At 36.3% G+C, this 19,388-nt stretch overlaps 3 protein-coding genes across 4 annotated transcripts; all 3 read left to right on the forward strand.

Moving 5' to 3' along the window:
* Positions 1 to 439: 439 nt before the first annotated feature.
* LOC111432510 (ER membrane protein complex subunit 8/9 homolog) lies at positions 440 to 5,154 on the forward strand. The gene is made up of 5 exons (XM_023069427.1): positions 440 to 840; positions 1,005 to 1,151; positions 1,225 to 1,284; positions 4,642 to 4,808; positions 4,905 to 5,154. Exons 1-5 carry the CDS (start codon positions 634 to 636, stop codon positions 4,933 to 4,935), a joined length of 612 nt encoding a protein of 203 aa, XP_022925195.1. The 5' UTR covers positions 440 to 633; the 3' UTR covers positions 4,936 to 5,154.
* Positions 5,155 to 8,206: 3,052 nt separating this feature from the next.
* LOC111432511 (50S ribosomal protein 5, chloroplastic-like) lies at positions 8,207 to 9,891 on the forward strand. The gene is made up of 2 exons (XM_023069428.1): positions 8,207 to 8,334; positions 9,377 to 9,891. Exons 1-2 carry the CDS (start codon positions 8,208 to 8,210, stop codon positions 9,718 to 9,720), a joined length of 471 nt encoding a protein of 156 aa, XP_022925196.1. The 5' UTR covers position 8,207; the 3' UTR covers positions 9,721 to 9,891.
* Positions 9,892 to 13,787: 3,896 nt separating this feature from the next.
* On the forward strand, positions 13,788 to 18,024 carry LOC111432351 (pentatricopeptide repeat-containing protein At1g56690, mitochondrial-like). 2 transcript variants are annotated; one of them, XM_023069195.1, is made up of 3 exons: positions 13,788 to 16,426; positions 17,436 to 17,620; positions 17,766 to 18,024. In XM_023069195.1, the coding sequence occupies exon 1, from the start codon at positions 14,100 to 14,102 to the stop codon at positions 16,224 to 16,226; it is 2,127 nt and encodes a 708-aa protein (XP_022924963.1). In that variant the 5' UTR covers positions 13,788 to 14,099; the 3' UTR covers positions 16,227 to 16,426; positions 17,436 to 17,620; positions 17,766 to 18,024. The 2 variants fall into 2 exon arrangements, with proteins under 2 accessions (XP_022924963.1, XP_022924964.1); XM_023069196.1 differs by lacking the exon at positions 17,436 to 17,620.
* The last annotated feature ends 1,364 nt before the right edge of the window (positions 18,025 to 19,388 follow it).

Genomic DNA, 19,388 nt, shown 5'->3' on the forward strand with positions numbered 1-19,388 from the left:
TGATTTTCTCTCTTCTTGCTTCTCTTTGCCATTGACTTTGACCACTTTTAATCGATTCTCGACCCTTATTGAGGACGAATCCATGACGGAATTCCTAAAACACAAATCAATTTCGGTATTATTTTCCTAATGCCAAATTGGGAGAATTGTAAAGGGATCGAGATAGATCGATATCGATGTCAACAGAAAAGTTTGAAAATCGATTTACCATAATGGCCTCTAATTGGATCTATGTAACGCCAGGGGCTTTTATAAAGGCAATTGGATCGACTTCGACGTTTTGAGAGAAAAATTCTTACTATAGATGGGGTTCTAGGAGGAATCAATTGAGGATTTGGGAGGAGGCGTGTCACGGATCGCCAAATCCGCTGCCAAGAAACGGCTATCGTGAGTGACAAAGGCACATCTTAAATGAAATTGGCATACTCTAATTACCACAAATGTATGAATTCTTCTACCACTAATAATTAATCAATGTGATTAATATATTTGCTAATTTTTTTGTTTTGCTTCTTTCTTCTCACTTCGCGGCTACTCTGTCCGGCTTTGCTGTGGCTGCAAACTCCGTCTCGTCCTCCTCCCGTCACCGTCTCCTCCGGCGTACTCTCCGGTGTTTCACCAGCTCACTCACTCATGGGTGGCGATCTACGCTTTGAAATCTCACAAAATGCCTACATAAAGCTCGTTCTCCACGCCCTAAAGCACCGGACCTCCGCCGTCAACGGAGTCCTCCTAGGTCGCATCTCCGGCTCCAATGATGTCATCGAAATTGCCGAATCTGTCCCCCTCTTCCATTCCAGCATCGGCCTCCTCCCCCAGCTTGAAATCTCTCTCCTTCTGGTACTCATTTTCATCACTTCTGCGGGGAATTTCTTGTTTAGGTTTGAGTGAACTAGTTGCTCATGCGAGAATTTGTTGTGTTTGATGCCGTTTTTACTGCCTTTTCACTTGCGTGTTTGAGATCTATAATTGATGAAGTCGTGGCATGATTGATTTGGAATCAGATTGAAGAATATTATGCGGCTAAGGGATTGAGTATCGTGGGGTATTTTCATGCTAACGAGCGTTTTGATGATTATGATGTTGTTGGTGTCGCGAAGAATATTGCTGATCATATTTCTCGATCCTTTCCTCATGCTGCTCTTCTTTTGGTAAGATATGTCTTATTGTACTTTAACTGTAGTGATTTGTATATTTTGTTGCTTGATTCTTGCTTCTCTGCAGTTAGATCACAGAAAACTTGAAGCTTTGCCGAAGAGAAAGGATAGAAGCCCTGTAGTGGAGGTCAGTATGTCGCTATAGAATTCTTATCATGGTTTTGTTAATTGTATTTGCGTGCTTCCTTAGAATTTCCTTATTGAATGTCCGCCATAGTTTCCTCTTTTTAGTCTGTTTCAAACTGATTCAGGTGAGTGATGTTAAATGGCCAAAATGAAAATTCTGAAGTGAGATTGATGCTGATATAGCACATTGTTCTCTGGGACCAACAGCTTTGTTCAGTTTTTGTAGGGCAGTGGAACATCGTAAAAATAACTCTCTTACATCATGGATAATTCTTTCATTTACTGGGGGGAGGTTCTTATAGTTTTCCCAATTAATTGATCTAATACGACGAAAATGTCGCAAGAAATGTATGAGTCTTTAGACAATTTCTGTAACAGCCCAAGTTCACCGCTAGTAGATATTATCCTATTTGAGCTTTCCCTTCTGAGTTTTCTCTCAAGGTTTTAAAATGCGTCTACTAGAGAGAGGTTTCCACACCCTTATAAGGAATGCTTTGTTCCCCTCTCCAACCGACATGGGATCTCACAATTTCTTAGTTACTTTCCATTGGTGGAGACTTGATATCATTATCTCTGCTTATGCTATTTGAAATATAAAAAGAAATGTATGTTGGAGCCCTTCTCTGATTTTCTGTCCTGTTTATCTTTAAATTCCAGCAAGTAACTACCCGTGAATTTATTGAACTTTCTTACCCCTTTTTAATGTTGTTTGAAAATTTGGTTAGCTTGTATGTTTTCTGCATTGGAATGGATAAAGTATGTGGGGTTTGTTTTAAGGAGGTGAGAGTTTGATAGAGTCAATTGGAGGGCAATCTTCAATTTTCCTTAATGTCGGAGCTGCTCCAGTTTTAGATGTAGAATTGAACATAAGATGCTCTGCTTGGAATTTCAGGATGGATCTTGGAGAAACATCATTTGATCATTAGAAATTTTTTGCCCAATTAAATAGTGACCCATTACACTCCTTTATTTAGTTTGCCCCTCAGCCACCAGAGTTTATGCATAACGTTTTATATCAAGGGAGAATCTTAGGTCCTATATTGTAGGAGGCACATTTGTGATGAGGAGGCAGCGGGATATGTTTCTTTTTTCTTTATCTCTTGATTTTTGGGGGCTTCTTGGACCCTAAATAAATGATCAGAAAGTGGTTGCTTGAAGCTATGGGGGGTTTTCTATTGTAGATCTTTTTATAATTTTTTTGAGAAAGGGTCCAAATCTTACCCATCAATAAGATTGACTTAATTTTGAAGTTAAAGATCTCAAAGAAGTTCATTGTGCAAACAGTGATTGATAGAGTGCTGTAATGGAAGCAAATACAATATCCATATGTATTGTGAACCAGTTAAAAACACCTGGATGTTCTCCTTTAATTCTTTTTCCTTTTCAACCCTTAATATGAAACTCTAGCCCATTGGATCTAAGAACCCTTGTGGATGTGCAAACCCCTAGATCACAAATGCTAAAACCCTAATTAAGATAATTTCATCCCAAATGATGGTATTTCTTGAGAATTCAATCTAACAACCTTTAAATCTAAAATATTCAAGAACCCCAAAACGATAAGGAATCACCCCAAGGAAAAATAAGATTTAGAATACCTTGTTGATCAAATATCTCATAGAAAAAAAAAAATTGTTTGAGATTCGAATCACTCCACAAGCATGATTAGATAAATCATGTTAAACTTGAATGATTTTAAGCATGCACCTAAAATGAAACTTTTGCCCTTAGAATGATTCTAGCCAATTGAAACTAAATAGAATTGCGAAGATATTTAGCTCTAGGTTAAAAGAAAGCACAAATGTTTTTTGTACTGTATTTTCAAAGTCAATTTTGCAAAGACAACATACATGGTTTTATATAGTCTCAAAATGAAACTTTTGTCATTCCATATGGCATTTCAAGAGTTGTAAACTTCCTGCATATGACCGTAATCAGTCACTAGATAACGTAGATAACGGTAACCTAAAAAATAAATAAAAAATCTTAAAACTGAAAATATATTAATGAAACACCATAAATCTAGATTTCAATCATTCATCAAGAATCTGTAACCGTCTAAGAATAAATAAATTCCCACTTGAAGTATTTTGAAGCTCTCGTTGCATAAATGGAGCTCGATTCTTCTTAATGTGACATCAATTCTTACTTGAGTTCAACTTTAATGAAAGTTGACTTCACTTAGTTTGACTTGAATTTATCTTGTGGTAATCTGAACAATATTCTTCACAACTTCCTTGAAGTTCATATTGTATGATTGAGATCTCTAGGTTTATACCACTCCTAGTTGCCACTTTTGGTTCTAAATGGTAGCCAACCCTCGTAAATGGAAGCTTAGGGTCTTTTGAATGATTTAGTCATTCCCTTTTAAAATATATATATGTATATATATATATATATATATATATATATGTATATATATATATATATATATATATATATATATATATAATATACTTTGGCTAGTTGGAGGTCCTTGTATTGGTTATTATCTCGTAAACCATGGTTCAGGTTGGATGTTAGACCATCAATTTGCCCTCTCCCAACGTACATGTTTCCTTATTGGTTGATATTTGGCCTCAGAAGTGCGGAAGATCACTTGTTGAACCTTTTTTCTTTTTCAAAGGTATGCGTTAGTTGGAGGAGGTAACTATTATATGTTATCTTATTGGTCAAAAGTATTAATTTTGAGTTGAACTCCAGCGTTCATAGTAATCTGGATGTGTGGCACAATCTCACCATAATTAAGACATACATCCTTCACCAAAAGTAAGTGGTTTGAGTTTTCGACACCACATGTGGTTGAACTCAACAGATAAATCTAAATATGTTAGTCAGCTCAAACCCTGGTAGTTGTTTAACATAAAAGATAAAAAGATCTCAACGTAGTCAAATTCGTTACTAAAATTATGATGGTAAGTGTTGTTGTCAGTGGAAATTTACTTATTCTGGGATTTTGAGTGTTTTGTTTGCCAGCATCGATCCTGGTTGCTTCGTGTTCCAGTCGCTTTCCTTTTTTTTTTTTTTTTTTTTTAATATCTCCCAAGCAATTATTATTTGTTCTATCTAATGTCAAACTTGAGGTCTAAAATTACTGAGTTGTGTTGTATAAAACTTCTCTAGTATTTAGATAGTATCAAGATATTATTTCATTTTTCAAATGACTGTAGTTTCTGATGAACGATTATTCATTATCTTGGCTATCTTTTGCTGCCACTCTGTCACCTTAGGAACCCTTTTAAACTATAGGCCTTGTCTATATTGCTAGTTTCACCATGAAATAAAGTAGACCTTAAGCATGAGGAGATTGCTGCAAAATGCGTTTCTTCACCATTTCGTTTGTTTCGTCTCCGATCAGCTATACACAAGGGAAACCTCCAAGAATTGGAAGTTGGCAGGATCAGATGGAAGTAGCCAGCTAACAATGAAGGAACCGTCAGCAAACGTGGTCATGTTGGATTTCATATCATCTGAAAAATGGCAAGATGTGGTGGATTTCGACGATCACCTCGACGACATTAGCAAGTACGATACACAATGTTCCTTCTCTTTTTGAATATTCCATCAATCATGAATGAGCAACAGTTAAACTTTTTTGTCTTAAACCTTGAAAATTTGCAGGGATTGGTTGAACCCAAACCTGTTCAAGTAGAAGATCTTTTCCCGTAGTTGCAAGGCGTGATTGCTCTAGAAAGGATTAGTTGGAAACTGGAGGCTTGTGCTTTTCAAGGTTTGAGCATGTTAATGGTTGAATTTTATTTTGTTAGACTTGAATTACTTGTCGTTGATTCGAATAAAAGCTCAGTCTTGAAATTGAAATTGAAGTCCTGTTTCTTTTAGTGTTTTAAATTGGGGGCGGATATTTAAGGAATTGTTTGGATGTATGCTAACATATTGCCATTTTTGGTTGAATTCTAGGTAACTTTTATCTTAATAAAGGTAAATTTCTCTATTTTTTAAATTAGGGTTCAATTTGTAGGCAAAAGAAAAAGTAAAAAGTGGCACTTGTAATAATGTTGATACCTACGAAGGTAATGAACCACAAAAAGTAAAAAAGTTAAATGTTATCAGCTCATCATATCCGTTGTCTGCTGTACATGATTTTGCGATTTCCCTCCAACTTCCTTGACCAAGTCGAGTCGCCGCATCTACTACCATCCACCATTCATGTTCGCCAAATTGTCACGATTGTTGAAGCCACGGTCAGCCTATTTAGGGTCAATTGGTGGAGCTTGGGTGATATGACAACTAAGACCAAGGATTTTTCATACCTCAAGGTCCAGTTACATGGATGAGAGTGAGAGTCGAGAAGTCACAACGAGCTTTAGTCACTTGTATTCAGGTTATGATGAACTCGTGAAAAGAAAGTCTTAAAAATGTTAAAGTTCTTCCTTACATGCTTTGCATATTTGAGCTATGATTAACTCCAATTCGTTCTTACGTCGCCTATGGCCAAACGATGTAAGCTTGAGCCTCTGGCCCCGGTTCAAGAAGAAAGTTTTAGAAAACGGGAGTAGAGAGATTTCGAAAGAAAGTTTTGAAAGTAAGATTTGAAAGATTGAAATTGGTGTTATATGTGATACAAGCAAAAAGGCAACAACAACGGCTTACAACATATAACTATCGCGTAGGAAGAAGTTGACAATCTTTTATTTCATTGAAGACATCACATTTTGAATCGAAAAGAAAAGAGTTTATGCTTTAATTGTGTTGAAAGCTAGGTTTTTTTTTTTACTTTGCAAAGCTTTGCGTTTAGAACTTGTATGCTAGAGTTGTTCAAATGGTTGATCAAATGTTTTATGGAATTATTCGAATCGCAAGTTTCAAAAAAAATTTCTTTACTCTTGATCTTGATCATTAATGTAATCCGTTTCAAAACTTTTTCTTGAGTTGATTCTTATCGTTTCTAGGTTCATGGGTAATTTAGATCTAAATATCTTGTTATTCAACAATGTTTTTAGATCAAATTTCAAGAGTTTCATAACACTTGAATATGGTTCAAGGCATTTTAGGTCAATTTTTACGAGGTCTTCTTACTGTTGGGGGAGTTGATTCTTGAATCTTTTAAGTTCAATTCATATATAAGGTTGCAGGTAAAAATGGATTCCGCTAGGGTTGCGTCTAAGTGACAGTTAGCTAACGGTAACATAGGATCATTGGATTAAGCTCATTGAAGTAAGTAAACTTACGGTTGGACGTCTATAGATTTGGTTGGATAAATTTTTTGATGTATGAATAACACATACCATTATATTTTAAAATTCGAGCTATTGAATTGGAGGATAATGCGATGAATGAATGTTCATGTATGATTAGTCACGATTATTTTTATTATTTTATGGTTAATAGTCTCACGAGATATTAGCATTATGCTATGCATGGATATGTTTATTATTGTACCATATCACCCAATGATGATTTAAATAGTGAAACCTTATACTTGTGTTGGTGTTCATCTAGGCATGGATTACTTTTACAGTGATGCACCGTATGGACGTATACATTTACAATATTTTATTTGAACCAAACATAAATTTTTCATCAAACTTATGGGTAATCTTATTTAGAAGGTCTGGAACAAATTTGAAGTCAAATGGTGGACTATGTCTCTCGAATTTGAAAGAAATCTGAGTAAAAAATTCAAAATCTCAAAGGTTATAACTTGTGATTGAAGGCTTGACTACGCTCGATTGTTACTCCAAATGAAAGCCCCTATTTCAGACTTTATAGAGGGAGCTTAAACTGACATTAAAATTTCTAAAATCGTTGTGATTTGGAGTTTGAGTTTTCTAGAACTTCCATCGGAAATGTTCTCTCCTATCAGCAAGAAACCAACCTCCATTTTGAATTCTGGTCGTTGGATTTGACGACGAATGTCTTCTCTATAACATACTCGGATTTGGTGAAGATCCAACGGTTGAAAATGAAGGTATGGTGGATTTTCTGCGGATCCTCATTGTCTCTGATCTAATTTTTGATATGTGACATTTTCGTAATTTGTCAAAGTTCAAGGGTATTTTGGTAATTTGTTATTTTTTAAATATTTTTTTTTAAAAAATATTTATCCTTTGTTGGTAAATTTTCATTTGTTGAACACCTTAAAATTCTTTGCAGATAAAGAATTAAAAATCTAGGAAATTTCTTAAAAATTAAAAAATGTCATTTTTGCCCTTCATGCTTGTCTTTTCCGTTCGGATCCTTTTCCAAGGGCCTTAAATCCCTATAGTTATGTTGAAATGACTTGCTTAAGCCCATTGTCCTTGCTTGAATACTTTAATTCCTTTCTTTGGATCCTTTATGCCTTACGTAAGCCGCTTAATCTTATTTGAGTTACTTTAACCTTACTTCGGGTATTACAATAGTTGTCAACTAAAACACAGCATCACCCCAGACTTGACAAACATTGAGTGATATGTGTTCGAATTTTCAGAAAATCTATACATTGTTGTTCCTCCCCACATGTTGTGGTTGGAACCAACTCATATTAGGTCAAAGTCGGTCTTTGGTGTATAGGAAAAGATATGACATATTTATACCGTCCAAATTCAAGTCTTATAATGCATATTGTATGTGTATTGATTATGTGTGCACGCATGTCTAACCCCGTTAGAGATTTGATAAATAATCAACATTTTTCAAGCAACGACAAGAACGTACGAAACGTGTGACAAGATGTTCACTAATCGGGTCATGGAGTTCAGGTCAACACGAATTTTTTTTCTTTATTGTAGGTGTCGAGTTCGATTTGGATTGAAGTTGGATTTTCATGATTGGAGTAATTTTTCCAAAAAAAAGTGGTAGAAGTCAAGTGGTTATACAATAAGCTTGCATCATTCATTTAAATTAAGAAGGGTAAAAATGACATTTTGTAAAGAGAAAAAGGCAAAATTTGATAAATAGACCAAAATAGAGCTTATCCAAAGTATGCGAGGGGCTGCCGGAGAAAACACCATGGCTTTTCTTCTCTTCTCCAATCCCGTCTCCACCTCTCTCCATTCATCTCTATTTCCGCCGTCGCCGTCATGTTTTCCGATGACCTCCGCCGCCCAAAGTATGCGTATCTTTCTCTTCCCCTCCCGGATTTCCCTTCCCGCCTCTTTGTTCGATGCGATCGAACGAATGCTTTTGTCTAATTCTGCATCTTCATTTCTCTTTATACTTCATTTTTTTTCTGCGTGTTAATGCAAATGACGAGTTTCGTTTTCACGAACACGAAGACTTGTTTTATGTACTTGAAGGAATTGTTTGTAGTCATTTGTTTGTCAGGCATTTTGTCAAGCAGTTAGTATCTGTGTTAAAGGCTTTTGATTTTACGCTATTTAGTTGATGTGCACTGAATTTCTATTTCCTGAATGTGTTTTTATTTTCTGTAACTTGTGTTTTAAATTCTGAATGCTCTGCTTCTTGTTCATCGCAATCAATTTTATGTGATTACGGTTGAGGATTGTTCGAAGTGAGTCCCATGTCGGCTAATTAAGGGAATGATCATGGATTTATAAGTAGAGAATACACCTCCATTGGTATGACACTTTTTGAGGAAACCCAAAGTAAATCCCTCAAAGTGGACAATATCATACCATTGTGGAGACTAGTAATTTCTAACATGGTATCGGGATCATTTTCTTAACTTAACCATGTCAATAGAATCCTCAAATGTCGAACAAAGAAGTTGAGACCCTCAAAAGTGTAGTCAAAGTGACTCAACTGTCGAACAAATGGTGTATTTTGTTCGAGGACTTCAGAGAAGGGAGTTGAGCCTTAATTAAGGGGAGACTGTTCGAGGGCTCTATAGGTCTCAGAAGAGACTCTATGGCGTTTTGGAAAAGTCTAAAGCGAAACCATGAAACTTTATGTTTAAAGTAGACAATATCATACCATTGCGGAGAGTCGTGATTTTTATAATACTCCAAATTATTAATTTTATGTTTCTGATTCTTCTTTGAACTTTAAAGCTATATCATATACCAAAAGAAAAAATTAGATACAAAATTCAATATCACCTCAATCTTTGGCTTTAATTTGAATGACTGTTCCCCTCCTTTTTTATAATGTATCTTGGCTCAATTTCCTCTACTTTGCTGTTTAAATTTCAGGTTCCATGTTGCTCATGAAGCCTAATGTGTTTCAGCCAAAATATTTCAATGGATTTGGTCTTCGAAACCCCTCCTTTGTTGAAAATAGATCGTCATTGATTGTGAAAGCTGCGTCTGAGATTGATGCTACGGTAGAAACAGACAGTAGTGAACCACAGCCCCCTGCAGTTCCCGTTGACAAACTTCCATTAGAATCAAAGCTGCAAGAGAGGGAGGAGCAGAAGGCAAGGATGAAGCTAGCAAAGAAGATAAGGCTTCGGAGGAAGCGGCTTGTTCAGAAGCGCCATTTGAGGAAGAAGGGACGATGGCCTCCTTCAAAGATGAAGAAATTGAAGAATGTTTGATAACCAGGCTCCTTCGGCTATTGCAGGTTTAGAGCTTTACCCACTTCTCATTGCTTCTAATATGTTCGTTCTTGCTGATAGATGAACACGACTCTCCACAATGGTATGTTCGTTCTTGCTGATAGATGAACACGACTCTCCACAATGGTATGATATTGTCCAATTTGAGTATAAGCTCTCATGGTTTTGCTTTGGGCTTCCCCAAAGAGCCTCAAATCAATGAAGATAGTATTTTTTTTTATGATAAACCCATGATCATTCCTTAAATTAGTCGATGTGGGACTTTCATCCAACACTCGCCTTCTTTTTATATCGGAAAGAATTGAGTGAGTGATAGGAATTCAAAATGTTGAGTTGCAAGATATTCTGTACAGTTTTCAATAGACAAAGCCAATTTCTTAGGAATTTAGACACATGAAATTGGTTCAGAAGACTGTTTTAGTCCTTTGTTTCTCAGTTCTTTTTCAAATAGAATGATGAGGCAGGTCGAGTCAATTCCCCATCAAAGAAAAGAGTTTGAGCTCGGCGTGCCTATTTTGACGTGTGGCTTACACGTTGAATAGAGGTGAAAGTTGGGTGGACACCTAAGTAAACATAGAGTTTTGGTTTTGATGCCAAATCTTAGTTTAAATCCTTAACATATTCTAATGGCATTGTAACTTTGTATAATCCATTTAAATTATGACATAAGCGCCCTTATCAAATTTCATGTCATTTAGAAGTCACTTGGGTCATAAGTCCGTGGTATGTAATTATAGGGACATTTCAGTCATGTTAAGAAATCCAACATTAAATTACTCCAACATTTAGTTCATAGTGCACTATTGAAATATATTCGTGTACGGGTATCATAAAAATTAACATGGAACTTCTAATTGGTTTATAAACAATTTTTACATTTTTAATTATCGTGAATTCTCCCTCAAACCAATTTTAAATCATGGTTTCCTAAAATTTAAGATATCTCGAAAATCTCATATTGCACTTCTATCTCTATAAATACCGGTAAAACATTGACCACGATCGTAATGCCTCATCTAAACTGTGTCTCGTTACTTTTAAATCACTTCATAACTTTAATACTTGCGATTGTTCTCAAAATCGCTTTAAAACTTTCCAATAAAATTTAAGGCAACGAGGTTTTCTACAGCTCATAGCTTCCGTTCAATGCACTTATGTCGTTCATAAATTAGTTTAAATGTGTAGTGTTTCAACTTTTATGGTATTATCTCATAAATTTTTTTGTTGATATCGATATTTTAATTTCATATTTACATATTTTGTAGTGAAGAAATTTTCTCTCGACACTATCACTTTTAATATCTATAGCAGACTATAAGATATTGTTGTCCATCAAGCTTCGTGGGTCATTTTCATTTGAAACTACTTATTTGTCAATATACATTGGTACATTCCTTTTCATCTCTATGGTTATAACACTACGTATTTTAACTATGCTTGAGACGTATAACTGAAACATCGAACCTTCCTTAGGAAAATCATTTTCATGCATATATAGTGTTTAGCAGCTTACTAAGCTATAACTCCCCATTCACGTTACAAACTTTGCTAAATCTAAACATCATCAATGCACCAATTAACATTCACACGGACACATAACATAACGAAACACCATCGTTTATTATATTTTGTAAGGTATACCTAACAGAAATGGAGCATAAGTGGTGGAACCATGGAACGACTGAATCTACTTCATAGGCTAGTCTACAGAATATATAACCTAGAGCTCTGATAATGTTCTATATTAACCTAGCTTTTAGGTGTTCATTCAATTATGTAATAGTTTAAAGGGATTATACAAAGTTATAAAGGCATTGGTACAGGTTAAGAATTTAAACCAAGATTTGAGGTGATAAATGACCAAAATACCCCTATGAGATTCCTAAGAAGTTTTCAAAATCCTAGCAGACTCAAAATACTACGGAAATTTATACGTGACTCATTTATGATATTGAGCGCAAGTATGCAACATCTTAACGGGATTAGAACAACTTTAGGATATGAACCAAGAGGAAAAGTACAAAACTACCCCTCAAGACATTTTATAAGAAATCAAATTATTTTATGAATACCAAGTGCCAAGACGCTTATGAAAGATTTATGCATGTGAATAAATATTTATGACTCATATGGATTAGGATGTACTTGTTAGGAATTTTGTCTTAGTTGTGCTTCAAGACGTAACAAAAAAAAACTCTTAGAACTAGAACCCGAGATATCCTAAAGACCTCCCGATGTATAGTGCAACATGGTCCTATGACACAGACTACGTCCCAAGGAACGCATGAAGCCCTGGGCATGGGTACTTAGACTATGTCGCAGGGAATGCATGAAGCCCTAGACATAGGTCCGCAGATTGTATCGTAGGGAACACATGAAGCATTGGATGCAAGTATTAGACTATGTCGTGGGACCACATGAAGCCTCGAACATAGGTCAGGATTGAGTTGTTCATTGAGCATAGAACTCCACAGATCTCTTAAGGGGGAGTGTCTAAGGGATAAGAATTCAAAACTCCTTACCAAGGCCCTCGTTACAAAACTAGGTACCAAAAGGGATTAACCCTAAAAAAATGTTAAAAGAAGGGAACAAGTCACCTTGAGGGAAGTGGGAAAGTTGAGAATTAAGGTTGAATCGAGCATTTAAGGTTTTCCAGCATTAGTATTGACACTCTCGTTTTCTATTGAATGCATTAGTTTTGATTGTAAGAGGATATGATCCGGTCATGTGACTATTTATTGAATATAAGGAATTGATCAAGGTAGCAACGAACAAGATGTACACTTTTAGAAACAAAGGTTATCTCAAGTATACGAGCCAAGAAAGACAATTTTTCAAAGATTTCTTTTAAGTTTCAATGCGGTAGTTATGAGTGATTTTGAGGTCTTTTATGATTTATGACATTATGTTTACCGTGATGTATTGATGACCCTTTCCATTCGTGGTGTTCGGCAATGAGCTCGTTAGCAGTGTTGGTCCGATAAGTCTAGGTCAAAGGGGAGCGCGAGCCTACCTAATGGATCCATGCTCACACACGTGGGTCTTGTGTAGAGAAGTACTGCACATTCAACCTTGCTTAGATGAGAAAGTTGCCTAAGGTCATGATATGCTATGATAAAAGGATAGGTCTCGTTGCATGTGCATGCAGTCCCTAACCTCAATAGTGATGATTGTGACGCTACGTTGACTTTATGTTTGAGTCATAGTCATAAAGACTTTATAAAGAAGATTCAACCATAAGAAGAGTTGGAGCAAATAGATTAAAGATCCGTAAGAATATCCTCGATATTATTTCAATGCAAGCTTGTTTAACATTTAATTTTAGTTAATTCTATATAAAATCAAAGTCGATTCTAATATTATTTGCGTGAATGAAACGTTCATTCTTAATAATTCGATTATTCATATAGATGTTCTCTCTGATTCTATTTATAATCCTCAACAATATAGCTATTACAAGATCTAAACTAAATTGAGAAAATGAATATGAATTTATAATCTATGTTCAATTAAAAAAAATATATATAATAATTATAATCGATTTTTATAGTTATAAATATTAGAATTACATCCCCTATTTAATGAAATTTTTATAAATAATCTCTATTATACAAACTATTTATACAATTTGGTCGATGGTCATACAAATTAAATTTATCGACAAAATTTTGTAGTTAAATCTAGTATGTTAAAAATGAAATTCGGACTTAATTCTAATCACTACGGCATCATTTTTAGTCACAATTGTTGGATGATGGAAGTCCACCGCTAATTTAGGGAATGATCATGGGTTTACAAGTGAGGAATACTAAGGCCTCCATTGGTTTGAGGCCTTTTGGGAAAGCCCAAAGCAAAGCCTTATGCTCAAAGTGGACAATATCATACCTACCATTGTGGAGAGTCGTGTTCGTGTAACAACAATATAATCGGAAGGGTCATATTCCAAAAATAATGATATGTTTATAGATAAATGACAGATTTTGGAGTTTATTTATTATTTTTTTTTTTAAAGAATTTGGCAAGAAATTTATAGAATATGCCATGAACTCGTTAAAAAGGATTAAATTTGCAGTTGAAGGCTCCATTAAGTTTTGACGAAGGAATTTAAACCTATTTGTTGAGTACACAGTAAACCGATCGTGTAATCCTTCCAAGTTTTTTTTTTTCTTTTTCTTTTGGCGGATTATTATACTGTTTCGTTTTGAAGCGCTTTTGTGGTGGCTGCTATGTTTGATTGCTATCAACGGCATGTCAAGTTCTTCCCTGTTTTGCGTCTACCTTCAGTATCATTGAACTGTTTGTTTCTTTAGCTTGTTATTCAGAATTTGAATTCTTGATTTCTTCCATCTGGGTATTCGATGTCCTCTGGATTAATGTTTTTCCGTCTAGTGCTGAATCGTTTCTACTGTTCAGTGGTTGGAATTTCATCCAATTCTCTTATTGCTCGGTATTCTCGACTGGGTCAAATCGAGAAAGCTCGGGCTGTGTTCGATGAAATGCGTGACAAAAGCATTGTGTCATGGAACTCCATTGTTGCTGGGTACTTTCACAACAATCGGCCTCAGGAAGCCCAGAACATGTTTGATAAAATGTCTGAGAGAAATACTGTATCTTGGAACAGCTTGATTTCTGGGTATATTAAGAATGGGATGATCAATGAAGCTCGGAAAGTGTTTGATAAAATGCCTGAGAGGAATGTTGTTTCTTGGACTGCAATGGTTAGGGGGTATGCGAAGGAGGGTATGATTTCTGAGGCAGAGGCACTTTTTTGGCAAATGCCTGAAAGGAATGTAGTGTCTTGGACGGTGATGTTGGAGGGGCTTATTCAAGAAGGTCGGATTGATGAGGCTTGTAGGCTTTTTGATATGATGCCGGAGAAGGATGTGGTGGCTAGAACTAGTATGATTGGAGGGTATTGCCAAGCAGGACGTTTAGCTGAAGCTCGTAGGCTTTTCGATGAGATGCCTCGTCGGAATGTTGTGTCATGGACTATGATGATCACTGGATATGTACATAACCAGCAAGTGGATATTGCTAGAAAGCTGTTTGAAGTTATGCCTGAGAAAAATGAAGTGTCATGGACTGCTATGCTGATGGGCTACACCAATTGTGGGCGGCTTGATGAGGCTTCAGAGCTTTTTAATTCAATGCCAATTAAGCCTCTTGTTGCTTGTAATGCAATGATTCTTGGTTTTGGGCAGAATGGGGAAGTTCCAAGAGCAAGACAAGTGTTTGATCAAATGAGAGAAAAGAATGAAGGAACATGGAGTGCTATGATTAAAGTGTATGAAAGGAAAGGCCTTGAGTTAGAAGCACTACAGTTGTTTTGTATGATGCAAAGAGAAGGAATAAGGCCAAACTTTCCTTCTTTGATCAGTGTTCTTTCAGTTTGTGCTAGCTTAGCCACTCTCGATCATGGTCGAGAGATACACGCACAGCTGGTGAGATCCCAGTTTGACCTCGACGTCTATGTTGCCTCCGTTCTTCTCACGATGTATGTAAAATGTGGCAATCTGGTGAAGGCAAAACAAATATTTGATAAGTTTGCAACTAAGGATGTTGTCATGTGGAACTCTATTATTACAGGATATGCCCAACATGGTCTAGGGGAGGAAGCATTACAAGTTTTCCATGATATGCATTTTTCACGTGTCGTGCCCGACGATATCACATTTATAGGAGTTCTTTCAGCATGTAGTTACACTGGCAATGTGAAAAAGGGCTTAGAAATTTTCAACTCCATGGAAATGAAGTATCAAGTGGAACAAAAAATTGAACACTATGCATGCATGGTTGATTTGCTTGGTCGAGCGGGTAAGCTAAACGAGGCGATGGATTTAATTGAAAACATGCCGATGGAAGCGGATGCTATTATTTGGGGGTCTTTATTAGGTGCTTGTAGAACCCACATGAGATTGGATTTGGCTGAAGTTGCAGCCAAGAAGCTTCTACAGCTTGAGCCTAAGAATGCAGGGCCTTACATTTTGTTGTCAAATATTTATGCATCTCAAGGTCGATGGAACGATGTTGCCAAGTTGCGAAGAACTATGAGAGATAGAAGTGTGAGCAAGTCCCCAGGCTGTAGCTGGATTGATGTGGATAAGAAAGTACACATGTTTACAGGAGGTGAGAGCTCTGGACATCCTGAGCATTCAGAGATCATGAGAACATTAGAGTGGTTATCTGGATTGCTAAGAGAGGAAGGATATTACCCGGATCGAAGTTTCGTGCTACACGACGTCGATGAAGAAGAGAAAGTGCAAAGCTTGGGATATCATAGTGAGAAACTGGCTGTGGCTTATGGACTTCTTAAACTACCAAAAGGGATGCCGATTCGTGTAATGAAGAATCTTCGTGTTTGTGGGGATTGCCACACTGCTATTAAACTTATTGCAAAGGTTACAGGAAGAGAGATCATCTTGAGAGATGCCAATCGGTTCCATCATTTTAAGGATGGCTCGTGTTCGTGTCGGGATTATTGGTGATATCGAATGTGTTATTGTATCGAGTTTGAATTTATGCATCCAAATTTTCCCATGAGTTCGAGATTGAAGTTCAGTAAATGACTAATGGCCAACGTCATATACCTATATATCTTGTTGATTTGGGAACCGCAATCATTTCTGCTGGGGAAAAATGGAAATCAACGATCATTTTGGAACAAGTTGTCTGATTCATCATCCAAGTGAGTAAACTTCAACTACTTCATTTCATTGTTATAAAAGTTGAAGAAGTGGTATGTAACAACCAAAACCTAAAATCTAAATCCACTACTAGTAGATATTGTTCTCTTCGGACTTTCCCTCAAGATTTTTTTGAAACGTATCTGCTAGGGAGAGGTTTCCGCATCCTTATAAAGGATGCTTCGTTCTCCTCCCCAACCGATATGGGCTCTCACAATCCACTCCCTTCGGGGCCCAGCGTCCTCGTTGGCACTCGTTTCCTTCTCCAATCGATGTGAGAACTCCCAATCCACCTCCTTTAGGGCCAATGTCCTTGTTGGCACATCGTCTCGTGTCCACCTCCTTCGGGGCTCAGCCTCCTCGTTGGCACATCGCCCGATGTCTGGCTCTGTACCATTTGTAACAGTCCAAGCCCACCGCCAGTAGATATTATTCTCTTTAGGCTTTCCCTCAAGATTTTTTTTAAAAACACGTCTACTAAGGAGAGGTTTCCACACCCTTATAAAGGATGCTTCGTTCTCCTCCCCAACCGATGTGCGATCTCACATGCTCTCTTTCAGTGATATTAATATTTTATAGGGTGCAGCAATTATAAACGAACGAACAGCTTCTACCGTAGAATGTCAAACGTTTGTTGCAACTAGTCATCAAGCCAACAATACAATTTAAGACTGAGACTTTACGGAGAAATTCTAGTTTAAGGGGAACTAACATCCCTCTTTATATCTATCAATAGGCTAAGTTACAACCTGACTTGTATTAAATCCCCCATTGATATGAGATAATTGTGGATTGGGGTACTAGACGTCTTCCAAAACGCAATGCTATTACATTGAAACCATCTTATTTCAATTCTTCTCCACATTCATACCAAATGATCTTAAGCAAATTGTAGTTAAATGGTGTTGCCCATCTGAATGAAACCTTCAAATACTTTCTTTATTCTTCTGCTCGATCCAGTACGTGACGTTTTCTTCTTTTGGCCCTGTTTCTTGCCTTCTGGATTTTCAGTCCTCAGCTTCAGTTTCGGCCAGAAGACGTTTCGAGTCCATTTTTGTAGGTGGTCATTACTGTAAGCAGAATTGAATCCATGGAGATCCTCCTTGGACAGCCACATTGTGATATGAGCACAGTATATGCGTTGGTTGTTCTGTATCGTCTCTGAAAGAACATTTCTACATGTGCCAACAACTTGTGTAAGCCTATAAACATCCTCGTTTCATTATGGTGTTCTTGAATGTCCTCTTTTAATCCTTAAACTTTCATCTCAAATATTTGTACTACTTTTATCTCTTGGTTGTGCCTAAGCATTTGTTTTTGTCTCAAATTTCATGCTTTCAGGTTAGCTGGAGTGAGACAAGACACAAAATTTGGAGAATCCCTTGTTTGCAATGGAGACGAGGACGTGATAATTGCAGTTCTTCTCTTCTAGATTCATACCAATCATGGTCGTAAGCATTCTTATGTAAAAATATTTCTCAATCTTGAGGTCTTCTCGAGAGAGATTCCAAAATTTGGTCACAAATTATTTTAGTCCTCGAACTTTCATGAAAGTAACAATTTAATTATTGAACTTTAGAATATATCAATTTAGTCGTTATACCCTAGTCCGGACATTTTCATCCCAATTAAATTTTTATGTTTATTTTGCATAATCTAAGTTTTATATATTTATATATTCCTATTCTTTCATTTTTCATGTTTGATATATGGTACAATTTTGAATAAGCTTTAATTATCTCTAAATGGGGGGCATTTTAGTCTTTTGGTAAAATTTGATTAATACTTGAATATTCTTTGACCATTCATTCACTAACAAAGTCAATAGGACCATTCACTCCTCTGATGCCTAGCAGTGGTTGTGTTGCTTGTGCAGCCATGGTATCTTTATTAGGTCCTCTCTCTTATCTTGCTTGCTCCTATTCTTGATATTCTATCGATGCATATCTACCAGGTTTAGAGCGGTAGCATGGTCACTTAAAGTGTGGGCCACTACTGACCTCAACGCAATTTAGTGATGCGTTGTTCAAAAGAAAGTTTTATCTTAGTAAACTGATACAAGAAATTGTTCTGCCCATTGCTTTGATACCTAGGATCGCACAACAACGTACACATTCGATCTAGATGAACACAAAGAATAAGAGAATGCACACACTTTGAACACAAAGAACAAGAGAGAGAAAATGCAACGTCTTTGTTGATGACTTGAGGAGAGATAATACAAATTTAACCAATATTCTCCCTCGTATTTTCTTTCTCCTATTATTTGTGTTCTATTTAAATCGAGTGTGTTGTTGTACAATCCGAATAAAGTACTCGTACTCGAATATGTGTAATATTGTTTGATTGAAACTAGTTTTGGAAGGGTAGTTAATTGATTGGTGTAAATTTGTGCAAAAATAAGATGATTGGATGGCTACCCATACGTCTTCTGAATCCTCCATTTGTTGTGTCTCACATGCATTATTGTATTCTACAAAAAAAAAATAATAATAATAATAAATTAATTAATTAATGTTGATATTAAAAATAAAAGTTGCATATCTGGTTTAATTTAAATGTTTTTTTTAGTAAAGAAAGTTTTGTACATAATATTACGTCTTTAAATGGTTTCCAATAATAATTTAAAGTTAAAAGTTTCAACCCAAGATCAAAAAGTAAGATTTCAATTCTGTAGTCGGTATTGTCTTCTTTAGGCTTTATTCCTTTCGATCTTTCCTCAAAGTTTCTAAAATGCGTCTACTAATCCTTTCGGTCTTTCCTTAATTTCTAAAACGCATCTACTAGGAAGAGGTTTCCACACATTTATAAAAAAATGTTTCGTTCTCCTCGCCAACCGACGTGGAATCTCACAATATTTGCTTACGGTGGACATGGACCATTACAAATGGTATTAGAGCCAGACGCGAAGAGATGTGCTAGTGAAGAGGCTGAGTTTTGAAGTGGGGTGGACACGAGACAATG

The sequence above is a fragment of the Cucurbita moschata genome, unplaced genomic scaffold (genome assembly GCF_002738365.1).
Source record: "Cucurbita moschata cultivar Rifu unplaced genomic scaffold, Cmos_1.0 Cmo_Scf00038, whole genome shotgun sequence".
NCBI lineage: Eukaryota > Viridiplantae > Streptophyta > Magnoliopsida > Cucurbitales > Cucurbitaceae > Cucurbita > Cucurbita moschata.